Raw genomic sequence first — 18,849 nt, forward strand, 5'->3', positions numbered from 1 at the left:
TCAGGGCTTTTAGGTGATTGGAAGATTTTGTCGTTTGGGTGACAAAGGTCTTGTAATATTCCGAATTTTAATAATAATATTTAAGAAGCTGAAACTTAACTAATATGTCATTGGTTCTTTATGTTTGAGGGATTTTTAACTAAAGAATCTCTAATACAGAGTTATCTCTCCTGCAAACATGATTTGAAGTTGACAGGGAAGTTGTGTTTTGTGTGTAAACGGGGCAGTTGTCTCAATATTTTCACAAGCTATGATAAAATATCCAGACTCCAAAGGTGCACAGCTGTGATATTCATGAACTGACTTATGTAAGCTTGTGCATCTGCATTAATGTCACCATCCTTCTGTCATTATAATGTCTGCATGTGGCACAAGAAGGGGATCATCTGCGTTCTCAGTTTTGACCTCTATACCTCGGCTGGCTCAGCCTTTTTTTTTCCATCAAGGGAGCATTAGTTATAAGCAAAGCCCAAGATTTTTATAAACACTGAAAGAAGCCTTCATGTAGTCTGCCCAAGCCCTCTCTAACCTTAATGTATACTGCTCCTGCACCACATGTTGCTGTTTCCTTGGGCAAGACACTCCAAGTACACATTGCAGCGTAAAAAATGTGTATGAATGGACTAGTTAACACTGATGGACACTTTACATAGCAGCCTATGTCATTAGTGTGTGAATGTGTAGTTGTGACCTGCGGTGGTAAAGCACTTTGAATGGTCACAAGACTAGAAAATAAATATACAAGCTCAAATCCATTTACCATTTTAAAGGCTGATATACTTGTCAAGCTACAGTATCATCCAGTGAAGTGAAAGTAAAGCTGCTTTGCTGTGCTCGGACAAAATGATCCATATTGGCAGCAACAACGTCTGACAAGATAACACGACACATTACAGCCAATCTGTGGGAAATTTGAGGCCGATATCGATATCCAAAATATCAGATAACTAATATGGCAGCTGATAAGAGTGGAATAGTATATGAACCTTAATCAAATGGATGAAAATAGACCATGATTTAGTTTCTACGTTCTGTTGTATTTTGACCCTAAAGTGACGACATCTCTGGACCCCTTCACTGACTGAATAACATTTATATGTCCTCACTGCTACTGAGAAATAAAAGCTGTAGAGCAGGGTGATAGGAGATGATTTCATCTGTTGCTAAAAGTACCTTCACAGATGACTCAGGTTTACTTTTCACCCACGCTACAACGCAGTAGAGGGATCATTGTGAGGTGTCTTTTTTCCAGCGCGGTTGGACTGCTATACTAGAACTCCTTTACAGCAATCTGAAAGCATTGCTGTTGCTCTGGTATTTATGATAAGAGTGAAAACAGCAGGTCTATTAAAAAGACTCTGTGGGGGGAACAAGAAAAAGGCAGAAAGTGCATCAGCTCTCTGATGTGAACATGATTTCAGACTCTTAAGCTCTGAGCATCATCAGGATCCATTGCCAGAGAGGAGCACACTGTTCTGTTGGTTGTTTTGTTGACAGCTTGTCAGTGTTATTCTTATTTTCTTTCTCAATGGCAGATTTCTCTGTCAATGTAAAACCACCTGGAAGTCTCTGGATGTCTAAAAAAAAAAAATCAATTTAAACTGCAAATTGTACCTTGGGTTGATTTTTGTTTGTAAAAACAACAGCTGTAAATTGTGTCTAGAAAAAAACATGTTGTCATCAGAGGCTTCATTTTGGTTTCAGCAGCCTCTAGTGGCAGTTTAAAGTAATACAACTCAGTCATTAGAGGTGGCCAGACAACATGTTAGTAACACAAATAAATGATGGCGATTTAAAATGTTATAATTGAATTGTTATCTGTTTCTTCAGAATTTCTAGAGTGTAACGCAACATTTTTTTTCTGTCTCACATGAACCCTTCAAAAGAAAATCAATGGCTTTTTGTATGAATTAAGAAGCACTTATCATTTCCCTGAAACGAGTGTGAGTCAGCATCAACTCTTAACGTTAAATATAGAAACTGGCTTTAACTGTCACTCACTTTTTTTGCATTGTGTTTAAAATCTGCTAATCTGACAGAACAAGAATAATATTACTGTTTGATGTTTGCAGAGTAAGAAACAATGGTTGTCAAACAACACGTACTGACTTACTCCTGCACTATCAGAACACCTCCCATAGAAATATATGCAACAGTAAAAATCATAAAGGTAATGCAACAGATCTGAAGTAGAGCAGATTCATGATTTTTATTTAAGTATTTCCCTGATATGTCAGATTCAAATGAAAGCAATCACCTGTTGTTTATAAATCATCCTTCAAATGTTCAATTATCAGAAACATCATTTGTTGCTTCATTTGTACCTCGATAAAAGAAACATCAGAAATTCTGTTTTACTGAATGTACTTGTTTAAAAGATCTGTAAACGTTGTAAACTTTTAGGCTGTTACAGTGTTCATTGTCAGTCTGGCGGCTCTGATGTTGACACTTGACAAGCTTTCTTATTGCTGCTGAACAGTTGGCTCCACTGTGGGCGTCCAACATTGTGTCTCATGAAACGAGCCTACACAGCTCCTGGCCCACTCAAACACACAAACCCACACACACACACACACACACACACACACACACACACACACACATTAAAAATAAGCTCCTAACACAATAGCTGGAAGGATGAGGACCTGCAGTATCTACACACCGTTTCTTTGATGTCACATTGACAGAATACTTTTGTGATGAGCTCGAACGCATCAACACTATGTAATACTACTGTTTTCAATGCTGGGCTTGTTGGTGTATTTACATGAATGGGTGAATTAGTTGTACTATCATGGTGATATTTAACATTATAATCGGAAAGATGCAATAGTTCTACCAACATCAGGCCTTAGACTTAAAGCTTAAAGCTAAATGTTTGGAAAGAAGGCAATAATTAAAAAAGCATTTCTTTGAGAAGCGCTGTAAAGGCTTCAGCCCCCTCTGCTGGCCAGAATGAAACATGTAAAATATTGAAAAATTGAATTCATCAGGTTCTGTTCAGTTCATTTTTTTCTGTTGGAAAGTTAAAAACATGTTAAATGTGGAGAATAAGATAGAAATAGTTTCCTAGTTAAGGCAGTTAAAGCCTTTATTTGATAGGGCACTGGATAGAGTGGTTAATCGGGAGAGAGAGTAGGGAATCACACGCAGGAAAGGAGCCACAGGTTGGATTTTTTATTTTTTTTACCTGGGCTGCCTGCTTGGAGGAGGATAACCTCCCTACATGGGGTGCACCTAACTGCTAGGCCATCTGCGGCCCCACCTTAACTAAAAGTAAAGGTGTTTAATAACACTGATCAAAGCAAATGGATGGAAAATCATACAATTACATCAATCATCACCTCAAATAATCCAAAGAACTACAAAACTGTAAAAAAGATTTTATGGAAATATTGGGCACAACAAGAGGAAACAGCAACCTTTGCAGAGAGATTACTGACACGAGTTGCTATGAACATCTGGAAATCCCGGACAGGGATCATGATTCATCAAGACACATCATAACACATCATGAAGTTAGTGGCTTTCAGTGTTAACATGTTAATCCTGTATGTTTTGGCAAAGTCAACAGCAGCTGAGATTGTTTCGGCTGTCCTTTATCTTATGAGGTCATGTTTTTCTTCCTCCCATTCATGTTTAAAAATCAGGTATAGATTCTTTATTAAACAGCCTACATATATCTTTGTCAGAAGAATACAAATCTAAGATAGAAAAAAAGGACAAACAAGTGAAGATGAGGCAGACAGAGGGAGGTGAGCCCTCATGGTAACAGAGAAAAAAGTCTCTCACAGGCTCCAGAGGCTTTAATTAACAGGGGCTGCAGTCGATTCCCCTTTAGCAGCGACCCTGCCTCTGGCTTTTCCTGATTCACCAGAGCAGAGTAATCATTGACTGTTTGGGAACCACAGGGCACCTACAGTCCATCACATCAAGCTATCGGATTTGTAGGAGGTGATGGGTGAAATTGACGGGCTACATACAGTAAATCCCCACAGTAGATCCCTCTGTTTCACTTTAGTCAACGGACTTCATAGACTCAGAATTCTGCCCAATTTCAAAATCAAATAAGCTGCCAATTAAAGCCAAGTTTTAGCCGCTGAACTCTACAGAGTGACATGTTAACAGCCAAAGAAAACTGAAATTCTTCACTTTCAAGCTCTATGAAAATAAACGGACTTTGTGCTGAGTCTCTCAATCTCTCATCTATCTCAGTCACACATGATTCCTGTTTAGAGAAAGTATACTCAGAGTGATTTAACGTTAAAGCCAATGCTTATATTCCTTCTTAGACTGAAAAGAAATACAGGATTTCCTTGAACACACCAACACAATATTCAAGCATGTCGAAAGCAGTCCTTTGAGTGTCTAAGAGTGGCACACTTGATCTAGACAAGTCAGACCATTACACCTCAGGGGTTTCCATGGTGACCAAGGGACAGAAATTGTGAAGCATGCTCTGATAATTATCAGCAGCATGATATCTCACTAAGATTAGTCCCGTCAGTTACTGTTGGTTTCTCTGGTGTAGTTTACATACTAAAGGTTCTCAGTTTTTATCTGTGCTCGAGTCTTTTTGTTCAGTGCTTCTTTTAGTTGAATGTAATTCAGGGATGACTGCAACCATCAGAACTTGACTTTTACCCTTCTTCAAATCACATGATGGGGATGTGATAGTGGACTCTATGGAAATGAGGGGCATGAACTCCTCTTGCCTGATTCACTTAGTGTTGGATTTCCAACGGCCACAAAGATCAATTGGCTGGGGACATCGTTAGAAAAGGGCGGAACAACCATTCAGCTGACAGGCAGGTCTCACAAAGTAGACCATTCCTGTCAATACCCGTTTTTGAAGTTGTGGATAAAGTGTTATTTGCTACCATTTTGCAGCTCCCTGATTGTGGATCTAGCAGGGTGTGGCATCAACGTTTGGATTTTGTTTGGATTTTGTTTGGATTTAAGGCTTATTTTGCATCATATAACTATTTCACTTATTGGACTCCTACAACACAAGAAGTGTCTTTGGATACCAGAGGCACAAGACTTTTTAAAGGTCGGATGTTGACTCTTGTTTTTGAGGTTTTGACAACGGTTTTTTTTGCCAAGATCCAGTCTCATTAGAACAGTGATCCAGGAGAACTATCGTTCATGAGTTGGAGCCCTGGATGAGCAGTGTGTCCACTTGGAGGAGGATAGGAGGAAGTACCAGCAGCGGAGATGACAGACGTTGAGGGACAGGAAAACCAGGGACAGGGCACCTCTGATAAGAGGCTCAGCATTGAACATCATGGACAAGAACGTCGGTGCAGTACCCAGAAAGGAACCCCCAAGAAGCACCAACATGAGCCCCACAGCTCATCGTCCAATGCTGAGGGATTGGAGGATTTTGAAGAGTTTGTTTTGGATTTTGACGACTATGACTTGCTTGAGTCAATCCAAACTCAAGTGGAGTCATCGATCGAGCCTATCCGTAAGTGTTATAAAGTTGTGCTTCTGTTTTTGAAGGGTAGAATTCCAATGTTGTCCATTCAGTGAAGAGCTTAAACCATGGACATTTGACAGTAGTAAATGTTATGTCAAGCTGTTGATGACTAAGGTTGTTATGTAATCAAAAAGCACCCAGAACTCCAAATGGACGTGCATTATATTCAGGTTTTACATGGATAATCAATAATGGGGGGCTGCTAGCTTAATTAACCGCAATACAACTCATTCATGGCCACACACAGAACAAGTTGGTCAAAAGTATTGAGTGAATTGACATGATGCCCAACTGCTGCTATTTCCTGCTTTCCTATTGATCCAGTTGCCCTCATTTGGCAGGTCCATTTGTGATCAGCCACTGTTTGAGTGGAAAGACATTTCATTGACCAGCTAAGTGTGGTTTGACATATTTAAAATAAATTAAGTTAATCAACCTACAATACTAATGAGTACTTTTAGAGTGTAGTTGAAAGTCTGTCAAGAAACATGAGCATTTATTCCTTTTAATAACTATGTCTGCTAAACCTCAATAATGACATCACTTTGTATGATATGGTTTGATATCCTTGTCTGGGTGAAACTGAATTCTGATTGGCTGCAAGAAATACATTGATTCCCAACAAAGGACATCCAAACTTTTAAAAAACCTGCGACGGCTACCAATCGACATCTACATAAGTCTTAATTGGTCTTGAAATGTGGTCATCAGAATTCTGACTAGTATTTGTCGTTCCTCTGATCACTGTGTCTGTTAAGCCCCATTAACAGTTATTATACCATGGCCTGGGTGAATCCTCATTTCTCATTAGCTGCAGGGTGTCCATCTGGTCCTGAAAAGGGAACCCTACTTATCAATTTCACTTAAACTTACAGTTCCCTGTTTTTATTATTGCAATAAATACATAGTATCAGCCACTATCGAAACATTATAGGAAAACAGTCACCAGTAAAAGCCTCAATACATGATGTATTTCATCTGGTTAATTCTTTAATCCACATGGCATTGCATCATTTGTTTTTGATCATTCTTAACATAAATTGGAAAAATGATTTGGCTTGATAGCTTGCTAGTTTTGTTTTACCGAACACCTAAATTATGTTTAGTGTGTGTGAAATGTATGCAACGTGGCTGACGTTGATACTTGCTTGTATCCCTTGAAGTGTCCAGTTGATAGCTGAGCCAAAGTGCTATATGAGCTGAGGGGAATCTCCCATTGTCCCCTGCCTCAGATCAGTTCAATGTAAGAGCAATAAACTGTGGTTAACATTAGCTTTGCTAGCTCTTGAATCTGATTTTGAGACTTGAAGTACTCGTCTTAATTTTTTACTTTTTTGCAAGTGACAATGATGAAAGTAACTAACACATTGTTCTTTGCGGTGTCCTTGATAAAGGCATGGAGCCAGCACTTTACCCTATACTGAGAGTAGAAGGGTTACCTCAAGGGGGTCCACCTATTCCCAATGCTGGACAACTTATAATTTGCCTTTTAATTTGAATGGTGCAAAGAGCTTGTTTCATCCTGTCTTTGACTTGCTCAGAGCTTTTAACAACCATACAATATCAGGTCCCCTGCTGGTCTCATATTATATGTCAAGAACTTTTTGATAGATTACCAAAAATTGATGACATCTGACCTTTAGGCCCAATCTTAAGGCCAACCCCTGAGCCCTAACCTTAGTTTTGAGGTCCCTTGATCTGGTAGCAGTCCTTTAGAAGAGACATTTAAGGCATTGGAGTTGAATCCTTATTCTTCAAAATCCCTGGTCATTTGGATCCCAAATGACCCAAATTACACCATTTAGAGCTTGAAGACCACTACCCCTCGAACTTCAAAAGAGACGGGACAAACAAGCCTCCCAAGAGCATAAAAGGGTTAGGGCCTAATTGAAAGCCAAGTGAGATGTAACCCTGGTGGCCAAAGCTAATAGCAGATCCCATGAAAGTAAACCATTTTGGACCAGGTCAGTTAGCACAGCAGGAAATAAGCATTAGCCTGTTTTAAAGAGGTGACACAATTTGAATCGTACAAACTACTTACTAGGAAATAAACATTTTAGAGGCAGATTGGCATAGACAAAATTAATTCACAGCTGTTTCTCAAGAGCTTTAGTGTCATTACGATTAACATTGTTACTCGTGTTCCATATGCTATGTGACTTATGAGATATTTAACATAAATTCACGTCTAATACATGCTGCCATTCCTGTCATGCATTTCCCTTTAAACTCAGGGGTAACTCACAGGTCTTCACTCTGTGTCTATGTCTCTTTGTCTTTTTAAGTTGCCAGAATCCTTTTTATTTGGTTAACATACCAAGTTTTTTTTACATCAGATTCTTTGTATTACAAATGACCATGAGTTTAGTATTGCAGTAACAGAAACTTTTGTTTTCTCCTCAAATTTAATTAGCAAATGAAACTTGTACAATGATTGGATTTGACTCTGATAAAGAGCCAAAAGAAACAGAATTTGTGGACAACATGATACCTGGCACACAAATACATGTCCTTGTGGGACTTTAATTATGGAATGATTTTTTTTTTTAGTGTGGGGGTCATTGTTGGGATATATTTAACTTCTCAAATCCACATAAATCAGTGTTATTAAAATGGGATGGTTGGTTACACAGGGATTGTTTAGTTCTTCTAGAGTGTAATTATTCTAAAGAAAACAAGTGGCTTGTCATTGACCCAGTTTAACTATCAACTTGCCCAATTATGTCCCATCACAGAGAAGCAAAAGGATGTGTTGTCCGGTTTGCTGTCCAGAAATAATTAACGTTCCACCAATGTCCCAATTAATGCCTGGAAACCTTGAGCTGGTGATCAAATGAATGTTATTTTTTAAATTTGTTTTTGGGCTTTTATGCCTTGATTTCAGAGGGCAGTGGATAGAGTAGGACTTGAAATGTATAATCAAAGGTCAAAGAACAGTTCAATGGGAGAAAAGGGAGTACAATTGAGTCCCTTTCAGCTACATTTTATTTACCTAGTTCATGCCCTTTCTCTGTGGTGAGAAAAATGTGCTCATCAGATCAGCTGGAGCAGTTCACCAAAGGACAGCTTTTAGAGTTTTCCCCTTGGGAGGGTCTGCAAACTGAAATACAGCCTAACTTCATCTTGATTTCCATTTCTCTCTGTTTCCCTGAGGAAGGCATGACGCAGCAGGACGGAACACTTTCTGCAGCTATTGCGCACACACACACACACACACACACACACACACACACACACACACACACACACACACACACACACACACACACACACACACACACACACACAACACACACACACACACACACACACACACACACAGAGACACACACACACACACACACACACACACACACACTTACTCACTCTGTCACCTCCTGTAGGCCCGGCCGCTCATGTAGAAGATTAAAAAAGACAGTGTTTATTTAGTCAGAAAATTAATTCAGCGTTTGGCTGCTCTGCTGGGTCAAGGGCAGTTCTTTCAGTTCAGAGTGAAATGTCAGTTTCAAAACCTGCCAACAGATCGTTTACAGTGACCTTAAACACACCAACCCAAAACTACAACTTAACCTCACATAACCTTTTACATACCCTGACTTCTAACCTGAAGTCTTAACACTTGTTCCAGGGATTTCATTCATTACAATTCAATAAGCAGACATAGAACAATTATCTGCATGTGATGACTTCAGTCATGCTCTTTATAGATCTGACAAAACGAATAAAAGCAACACGATGGTTACTACATTGGTTAATCATTCATGTAAATGCAAGAAAATCTAAGATTAAATCAGATTAGAATACTTCAAATGCTGCCTAGAAAGTGGAGAGTCAATCAAAACACTCAGGAGAATCTTTGAAAAGTAGCCGACAGGAATGTAAACACACCTGAGATGCATTTAAAAAGAAGCCCATTGACAGGTGTTTACTGCCCTTCAATGTTGCCTGAGCTACAACGGATTGCCTAAAATCTTCCACTTGACCAACTCTGAATGAAAACACACCGGCTCTCAAAGTGGTTTGTAACAATTTGACTAAATTATAACCATTTCCTCAAATCATATAAAACATCCTTTGCCACCCCTGAAACACATTTCCACACAGGTGGTTAACCTTTTCTCCGTTTCCTGGTTAATTTATCTAAATCAAACGACTTCCTGAGCTACCCACACTTAAACAGCAGAAATGGCGAGGTACTTTCTGTAATTTAGAGACCTCCTCGTTACGCTAAACTCAATAAAATATGATTTGTGGTAAAGGAAATTGAAAATGAAATTACTCTTTTTGAACTGACAAATGTCTGCGAGAAAAAGCAGCTCTTCTGTAACAGTTTCCCATGGCGAACCTACGGCAGACTCTCACTCACCCGTGGAGCTTTCACCTTCGGTTAGTGGATATTCCTCTTGTCAGCTGGAAATTAGATTCCTGATTTTCCAGTATGGAGCACATATCCTGAGTTAGAAAGCATGTTTATTATCTGGTTTATTTACTAAGAAGTTCCTTTTATTTTTTTTCCGGTCACACTGACCCAGCAGTGTTGACCTTTTGATTTTGACTTAAATACCTCTTGTTTTTCAGGTCACAGATTTGAGGACAACCCCGGGTTGAGACGCCACCTGGTGAAGAAGTCATCCCGGTGTCAGATGAACCGTAGTAGCAACAGTTCTACACCACTTTGCAGCCTGAAGAGGAAGAAGAGGGCAGCAGATAAGAAAACTCATGAGGTTTGCTGCACTCTTTTGTTCCCCCAAAATAAATGAATCAGCATCTAGACGGCTAGGTGAACCATCACTTAGCAGACAACATAACAACATACAATTTCCACAGTTTAGGACATAAATCTTATCATCTTTAAAGCAGTATTATGGGCAAATTATCAACGATTAACACATTGAGGTTAAAGATCCCGTATTCTCCCCACCTTCACCTTTCATGTTGTCAATGTGTAAAACCTTCAGAGTATCTTTGCATGATTTCCAGCTCAAACAAACTCCTTATTTATCTTCCACTGGTGTCAGTAAAAAGCCTAATTTTAGCCTCTGCCTGAAAAAGGTTTGTACAGCTACTCAGGCCTCCCCTCACCTCGTGCCCACTGTCTTCTGATTGGCCAGCTACTAGGAGAGGGCTGCTCTCCAGCTGGTAGAATAAAGAGGTTTCAACGGCTTACGTAGAGGCTTGAAGCAGTCTGCTAAAATTTTGGTTTCATATCAGGGAATTATCCCGTGATTTGCAGAACAAGCCGTTTAGCGCCCTCCGCAGACTTATCCTGGGATTACTCCAACATACATTTACCTCATGATTTAAAACTATCAGAAAAATAGGTCAACTTTAAAAGCCTTTGATTTCAGTTGTATTTATGTTTACCCAACAAATATAAGCCCAATGATTGTTCTTCTCAAAGCTCTTGGCCTTCTCCTGAAGGGAAGTATTTTTGTCTTTAGCAGCAAACGTGCTTACTTGCTGTTTTGCTAATTTTATCAGCTGTTTTGTTGCTAGGCACTTTATACAGTGATCTCAATAGTTTTAAGATTTAAAACAAAAAAGCTTCTTCGCCCACGGGCTTGCTAAAAACAAGAGTGAGCAGAGTCTTGACAGTTAATCATAAAGATGCAAGCAGAACAACCAAAAAAAGGGCTAAAAGAGGCTAAAAAAAACTCTGGAGAGCTGATACTGAGTTGATGATTATTCTGCTGTGTTAAACACTTGAGGTAAACACAGTTGACATCATTTCTGGAACATTAATAGCTTCAAAAATAATGATCAGTCCATACTTGTGAATAAATTAAAATTCATTAGTCTTATAAAACACAATTCTCCTTTAGTGTAGTCTATTTTAGAAACATTCTTCTCTGTTGATCTGAAGAAAATAAAACCTAAAAATCCTTCCTCATGTTTGAACCAACGACACAAATCACATTACGCTTTGTTGCTCTTCGGACACTTTGCTGGACATGAGTTAAATGTTGAACGTCGACAAATGTCTCTCCAGACCATTCTCTTATCCTGCGAGTCCACACCACTTTATACTGGATCCAAACCACTTAGTTTAGTCAGTCCCCATAAACATGTGTGGACTGTGTCATTGGATTAGCTTCCTTTGAACTCGATTTGCCATCAGTTAAAGATCGTGTTCTGCTTGTTACAGTTATTTTTCTTAACTACGGATTGATGCAGTTTTCCTGTTTTATTTCAACAAGCTGTATTTTTAAAAAATACCCTGTTCCTCTTCATCCTCAGTTGTTTGTGGAGCTGAACGAGCTGATTGTGGAGAAGGACCATGAAATGCGTTGGAAGGAGCGCGCTCGCTGGATCAAGTTTGAAGAGGATGTGGAGGAGGAGACGGACCGCTGGGGAAAACCTCATGTGGCCTCACTCTCTTTTCGCAGCTTGTTGGAGCTTCGGCGCACCATCACACATGGTAAAAAGCTCCAGAATGCACGCAGAGGGAAACTAAAACTCACAACAACATTGTTTAATAGCTCTATTTCCATTTGAAGCTGAAATATAATCTACAATAATAAACATGGCATCAAACAGACATTGTAAACTAACAAACCAGTGTGTTTTTGGCTGAATTTCTCAAATATCTGTACTGTGTAGATTGAAATCTTTCTCTCCCTGATTGCATCTGGTATAAGCAGTGAGGTTAGCCCTTTATCTTCCTCTGTCTTCTTTCATTAGGTGCCATCCTTCTTGACCTGGAGCAGAACTCACTGCCAGGCATCGCCCATCTGGTGGTGGAGACAATGATCATCTCTGATCAGATCAGGGCTGAGGACAGACCCAGTGTTCTCCGGGCGCTGCTTCTCAAACACAGGTCAGGACCTGGCTAACTATCACTTTAATATTCTAAAATCAAATTTGATGTACCCACCTCACAGAGAGCATTTTTATCATCCGTTTTGAGTGGAAAGTTATCAAGTTATGCTACTAAGAAAACTAGGGGGAGAATTGAAGGCCTCATATGTCAATTTTGGACAAAAATGTTTATGAATATTTACTCAGAGTACATCAAAATGGAAAATCAAAACATACTAACAAATCAGATAACCCCTTGTACGACTCAAGTCCAAAAGCAAACGGTTTAAAGGTCATATATTATCCTCCTTTTAAGCCAGTTTAAATACCGTAAAATCCGGTGTATAAGACACACTTTTAATACCTAGTTTTTCGTCTTAAAAGTTGGCTGCGTCTGATACACCGGTGTGACCAATATACCAGTATAAAATACTGAAACATCATTACAGCGGGTGCAGCAGCCCCTATCACTGCGACCTGACGTCATTAAAAAGCCATCCCCATTCATTGTGTATTGAAAGCTGAGTGCACGCTGTGCTGGGAAAGACGGCGACACAGACCAGTCTGACTGCGCGACTTTTTTCACATCTTTTCTCCCTCACAAGGTGATAATCATGTATTTACAGAAAACAGTAGTATATTTTTTCCGTAAATAAACCTTGTGGAGTGCTTTTTTGATTTAAAGAGTCCTATATTAAAGTTAAAGAGTGACCAGCGGAGTCGGGCAGCGCGACTCGCAAGCTAGGAGTCTGTACCTCACAACTTTCACTGCAGGCTGAGAGCTCAACTACCGTACTGTAGCTAGTAGGAGTGCAAACTCCCGAACGTGAAAACAGACGGGACTTTTAAGAGCGACACAGCTGCATAGAAACTGCACGTTGTAGACATCGCTGAACACAATATAAATTGTCACGCAGGAAAACAGTTTAAACTTTTTTTCAAAACAGGGTGCGTCTTATATACCGGTGTGACTTATATTCCAGATTTTGCAGTAAGTCTCAGAGCTCCTCAAAACATGTGTGTGAAGTTTCTTTTTCTAAATCCGCTCTGATCCTGTATTTGATCATGTCTATAAACCCCTCTATTTCAGCCCTGCCCAGAACAGGCTGTTTCTGTGTCTGTACCTTTAAATGTAAATGAGCGGTATCTGACCACGCCCCCTCTATGGAAGGGCTTTGGTGGCTCAGGCTTTCTTGCTCCATGCCCTATTGTTTACGGTGAGAAGGCAGACTGAGAGGGCAGAACAAACACCTAGCTGTGGGAGTGTCACCCACCTGGGGGAGGAGTTACTGCCCTTCGTGATGTCATGAAAGGAAAATCTCCAAACTTCCTGTTTGAGCATTCACATCTTCTGAAAAGTGGAGCAGGCAAAAGACGGAGAGGATGGACTTTTCTAATAATTGGGGGGTTTGTAGACAGACTAGAGACACATGTTAGTGTCAGGAAAATATGGTGAAGAGTATTTTGTTTATGTTTATTTATGTGACCTTTAAGAAGTACTGCAGAGGTATGAAATGTATTGATAGAGTCACAGAGGAGATGGACGTGTTTCAGGAATCACTCCAAAAAGGTACATTCATGTAAAATGAGCATTTCAAAGAAGCCTAACTGATCCTGTTACTGACAGAACTGCTGTGAAGGAATTTGATTTACTGCTTATACTGGCAACTTTATCTGCCATTAAAGTCCATTAAATTAGATTATGCAGACTATTCTATCCTGCAGCCGCCCGTGGGAGAAGCTTTTTCATTGGTTTTGTGCGTGCCAAGGTTGATTTTCAGGACATTATTCTTAAATGATATGTTTGGTGGAGGAACTCCTTGTGGTTTCGGTCTGTGGGATTGTAACCATGTGAGCAGATCTTGATTAATCCACAAAAAATCCCAATCCCATTTAATACCAACGTTAGAGACATGTCCCTGAAAACATTTTCATCTTCGATTCAGCTTGTTTCTGTTTCATGTATTAACAAACCAGTCAGTGTATTGTATTAGGGATGCAGCCTTGTTTACATTACGCACATAGATTTCAGGTATTGAAGCATGAAGAAAAATTACCACATCTCTCCTCTTCCTCCGCATTAATCATTGTTCTGCTGTGGAGTTTGTTACAAACGGCAAACTCTGGGGAACTGAGAGGGGAATTTCCAAATTGTGACATTTAACAACACTTGGCTCTTCATGTGGTGTACTTCCCCGGGGTTGACTAAGATTCAGATGGCAAGACCGTGTTAAAGCTGCACTGGGTCCTAAATCCTACACCTTTTGATTTAGAGTTTGTTGACATGAAATTGTGTAAACCACCTCGTAAGTTTGATCTCTGTCTGTCGGTCTGATTCTCATAACTACAGAAGAAGAATGAGATACGATGTTTGAGGCTCTATGAAGATATCCTTTATTAATCCCATGAGGGGGAAATTACTTTTACACTCTGTAACTGAAACATGCCACACACACACAGGCTGAAATACACACACATGCACAGACAGGATCCGATTGACATGCATTAATGGAGAGATGTCAGAGTGAGGGGGTGCAAATGAAATTGCCGAGCAGTTAAGGGTTCAGTGCCTTGCTTAAGGGCACCTCGTCAGTGCTCAAGAAGGGAAGTGGTTTCTCTCGAGCTACCAGACCATCTTCCAGACTTGGTCCACACCGAGACGTAAACTGGCGACACTCCAGTTCCCAACTCGAGCTCCTACAGACTGAGTTACTGCCACCCCACATTAATGTATAATCTTTCTATGTTAAGCTATTTTTTTTTTTTTAATTCTAAATCCAGATTCATTGTATTTCAAATGTTTTCAAAGAAGATGAAAGAAGAGTGACTAAACATCCAACTATAGTGTATATTTATTCAGAAGGTTTATTGCTGCAGGCTCACAAGGACAGTTGTTCTTGTAGAGTTTTTGGTTCTTTAAGGTTTTAGCATAAGCCGACTCTTTCCAGTCGATGCAATGTTTGTAAACCAGCGAAGCGGATAGTTATCAATGGATACCACCACTAACTCACAGGTGTCTGGATCTCCCATCAGGCAATTGTCTACTACAGAACATTAAAAGATTTAAATCTGTCATCCATGCTCTCAAAACCCCAGAGGGCATGGTTACATCAGATCCTGCACACTCGGCTACTCTGTAATCAAATAAAGCATGTGGATGTAAAACATGTGACATGGCATCCCCCCTCTCTCTACGCCTGTCCCCTCTTATTGATTGGCAGCTGCATTGACATGCCAGCTAAACTGACCCAACCCACACAGCCAATGGAATAGTGTGCTCCATGTAGTGCATTATAGATCTGTCAGTGTTATATAAGGAAGAAAAAGGTGAACTAAATGTCGACTGTCAAGTTGAATTACCAAAAGGAAAGATAAGTCATGCCTGCCAGACGCAGATGTTGTCACCATGCTCACTCGTTCTCCAGCTTGTTTTATACGACATTACTGTTAAATGGATTGAGAAAACATTTAAGGTCACTGGTTGACGACTTCTGACTTAAATGCAAACCAAGTTTTGCTTGATAGTTAAACCTCTATTGGTTATTTCTTTGAAAAAGTGGTGGTTACAGTCACTGTGTCCAGCAGATATCATAATAATTTTGCACAAACACAGGTACCCTTTTCTAGCACCACCAGATTTTTGAAGGTGGTGGATTGTTGTTATAATTGGTTAGTGACTTATATGTATATGAATGTAAGGTTGAATTGTAGCAGGTGGTTGCTTTACATCCTGCCCCACGATGAGCTCATAGTTTTGAGATGTCGAGTACTAAGGGGGGGGTTGTGGCTCAGTTGGTAGAGTCGATCGTCTAGTTCGATCCCCAGCTCCTGCAGCCACATGTCTGGTGTGTTGGCCAAGACACTTAACAGCTGCTTTGGCGGTGGCGTATGAATGTGTATGAATGGAATAAGTTAATACTGATGGACACTTTACATGGCAACATCCACCATCAGTGTGTGAATGTGTAGGTGTGACCTGCGCTGTAAAAGCACTTTGAGTAGTCAGAAGACTAGAAAAAGCGCTTTACAAGCTCAAGTCCATTTACCATCTATTATAGCCTCTGATGAACCTTCCAATCTAATGTCCCAATGTCAGAATGCAAAAACGCAACAAGTCAATGACTTTACTCGTTATAATACCTGCTAAGTGTCAAATTGTTCCTCTTTGAACACACTTAAAGAGTTACTAAAGTCAGCACACTGATATTAGCTTTTACAACTTAGCGTAATGAGTAGAGCTGTAGACCAGGGTTTCTCAACTTATAGCTCGATGGGTAGCAACATGATAACATTCAATAAACTGGCTCATTGTTTTTAAGCAACATAAGTAACATAATTGAAGTTCAAGATGGTCAAAAAATGAAAATACATGCAGCAAAGATCGGAAAGACCCTCCCTACTCCGCCCAGTGGTTAGCTAATGCTATCCAATGTTGAAAATAAGTCAAACCTCTTGTTATTGGGTTAACTTAATACAGAAGTAGACGAGGCTCAGACACAATTCTCTTCTGACCAAGACATAATCTGATAACTCAGTTGGAGTGGAAAGTGGTGCTTCACCAGTTGATTATTAAGAGTACTAAGCGTAAATTTTAAAAAATGTTCCGAACATATAAAAAGGCAGCACATCTCAAATTCCAAGTTAAGGAAGACAAAACAGGAATATTCCCCCAGTTTACTCCACTCACATCACAATAAATTGAATGTAAAATAAACTAGTGGAGTGTTTCGTCCTCCTTAACTTGGAATTTGAGATGTGCTGATAACTATTTTTGATTACAGAAATTCTCTACCAAACCTCAAACATGCCAATGGCATGCAAAAGGATTCCTACAAATGACCCCGAGCTGCGCTGTATGTTTAATGTCACTAACAGTCTATACATCAATGGAAGTCTATTGACAATAGGACCATATTTTACCTACTCTGTTCAGAACGAAAGGTGTTGGCTGAGTCTAGATTAGCTTGCCTTTTGGTCCAGGTGTGGACTGATGTTTTTCCTTTGAGTTGAGAGTTAGTGTCACTGGAGGACATTATGTTTAAACCACAATTATTGATTAAAGGTCTCTTTATTGAGTTGAGTTCAGGAGCTTTTGATTATTCAACACTCTCTGAAGGTTTAAGTTGTCACAGTTGACAAACAATTGTTCCAATTGAACACTTTCGGGGCTTCTTCATTAATCTTGGCTTTACATTTTTTAAAGTGTTGTAATTTGATTTAATCAAGACAACTCCTGAATGGACCCAGCAGTAAAACTGTGTCGACTTTGTCAAAGTCAATAATAAATGTTCACTCACACATGTAGAAGTTTAATTTTTTAGAAACATTCATTTTATCCTCATGTCTGTGTGTTCAGCTCTCCTGTGCTACTGGTGCAGCATTCTCTGCCTGGCTCTCCCTCTGTTAGACCAGAATGGTACAGCTCGATCAGTGACAGTAATGAATAAATGCATGGATGATACTTTTGGTGTGATGATACTTGGTAATTTTTTTCACGGATGAACTTTGCAGTGTCACTAATGTGCATGGGATGGATTCTGCACACTCAAAGCGACACAACAGATGAGCGTAAAATAATCCAGCCATCAGACGTTCTTAGTTGCAGGCCTTTATGAATTAGTACCAGCTCTAACAGCCTTTTCACATAAAATTCCCAGCATGTCACTGGCTGCTTCCAAAGGGGGAAAAAAACCCTCTCTCTGTCATCATCGGAGTCATCACCAGTGTGAGATATCCGATTTACGACGTGGAAAGAAACACACTGAGGCGCTGCTCAAATTTAGCTCATCGCTTACTCGGAACACTTTAAAGATCCTTTGGAAACGTCTCGAACACAATTCATTTCAGAGTCACACCTCGTTCTTTTGTCTCGAGCACTGTCACGTCCAATTTCGGGCGCTGTCTTATTGGACCATGTGGGCCTAATGAGGGAGGTGATGTCACCATTGGCCTAAAGAGGAATAAAGCAGTGTTAAAAAGAAGAGAAACTTGGCTACAGTGACACAATAAATACTTCTCTTGGAGTGGAAATGTGCTTACTCTTAAAGTCACATGCATAAAGTAGAGAAAATAAGCCTTCACAGATTAGTGTCTGGCTGTTTTATTGCTGCTCTGATGCAAATATCCCATTAGGAAAAATTAGCGTTTTCACTCAGGCTTTGTCGTAAGTGCTTTATAATGAGCTTGTTTTGAAAAGTGGATTAATTTAACAGGCATTTTGCTGATAACTTCCCGAAATGTATGACTTGCATTACAAGTACATGAGGTAAAGCTCGGAAACATGTAGAATTAATGGAAGGTAGATTATAGGAACAAGACGCACAGCTGTGCTTGTCAACAACTCTGTAGTCCAGATTTCTTGCAGCCACATTAATTCAAATGATTTTAATAGGAACTTTGCCTTTATTTGAAAAGACAGTGGACAGAGTAGGAAATCTGAAGAGAGAGAGAGAGAGAGGGAGAGTGGGGAATGACATGCAAGAAAGGAGCCGCAGGTCGGACTTGAATCAGGGCTGCCTGATTGGAGGACTATAGGCTCAGTACATGTGGCACAGCCTAACTACTGGGCC

General features: G+C 39.9%; 1 protein-coding gene across 5 annotated transcripts in view; it reads left to right on the forward strand.

The window, feature by feature from the left end:
* LOC109986042 (anion exchange protein 3-like) overlaps nucleotides 1-18,849 on the forward strand; it is a 63,862-nt gene that overhangs the window by 24,005 nt on the left and 21,008 nt on the right. For 3 of the 5 annotated variants that reach the window (XM_065962036.1, XM_065962037.1, XM_065962038.1), the window contains 4 exons: nucleotides 10,061-10,206; nucleotides 11,720-11,900; nucleotides 12,164-12,299; nucleotides 17,637-17,696. In XM_065962036.1, the coding sequence (XP_065818108.1) occupies nucleotides 10,061-10,206; nucleotides 11,720-11,900; nucleotides 12,164-12,299; nucleotides 17,637-17,696 (523 nt within the window). Of the gene's footprint in view, nucleotides 1-26; nucleotides 5,471-10,060; nucleotides 10,207-11,719; nucleotides 11,901-12,163; nucleotides 12,300-17,636; nucleotides 17,697-18,849 lie in introns of those variants that run through there. The other 2 variants (XM_065962039.1, XM_020636558.3) reach the window with 2 other exon arrangements.

The sequence above is a fragment of the Labrus bergylta genome, chromosome 13 (assembly GCF_963930695.1).
Source record: "Labrus bergylta chromosome 13, fLabBer1.1, whole genome shotgun sequence".
Lineage (NCBI taxonomy): Eukaryota > Metazoa > Chordata > Actinopteri > Labriformes > Labridae > Labrus > Labrus bergylta.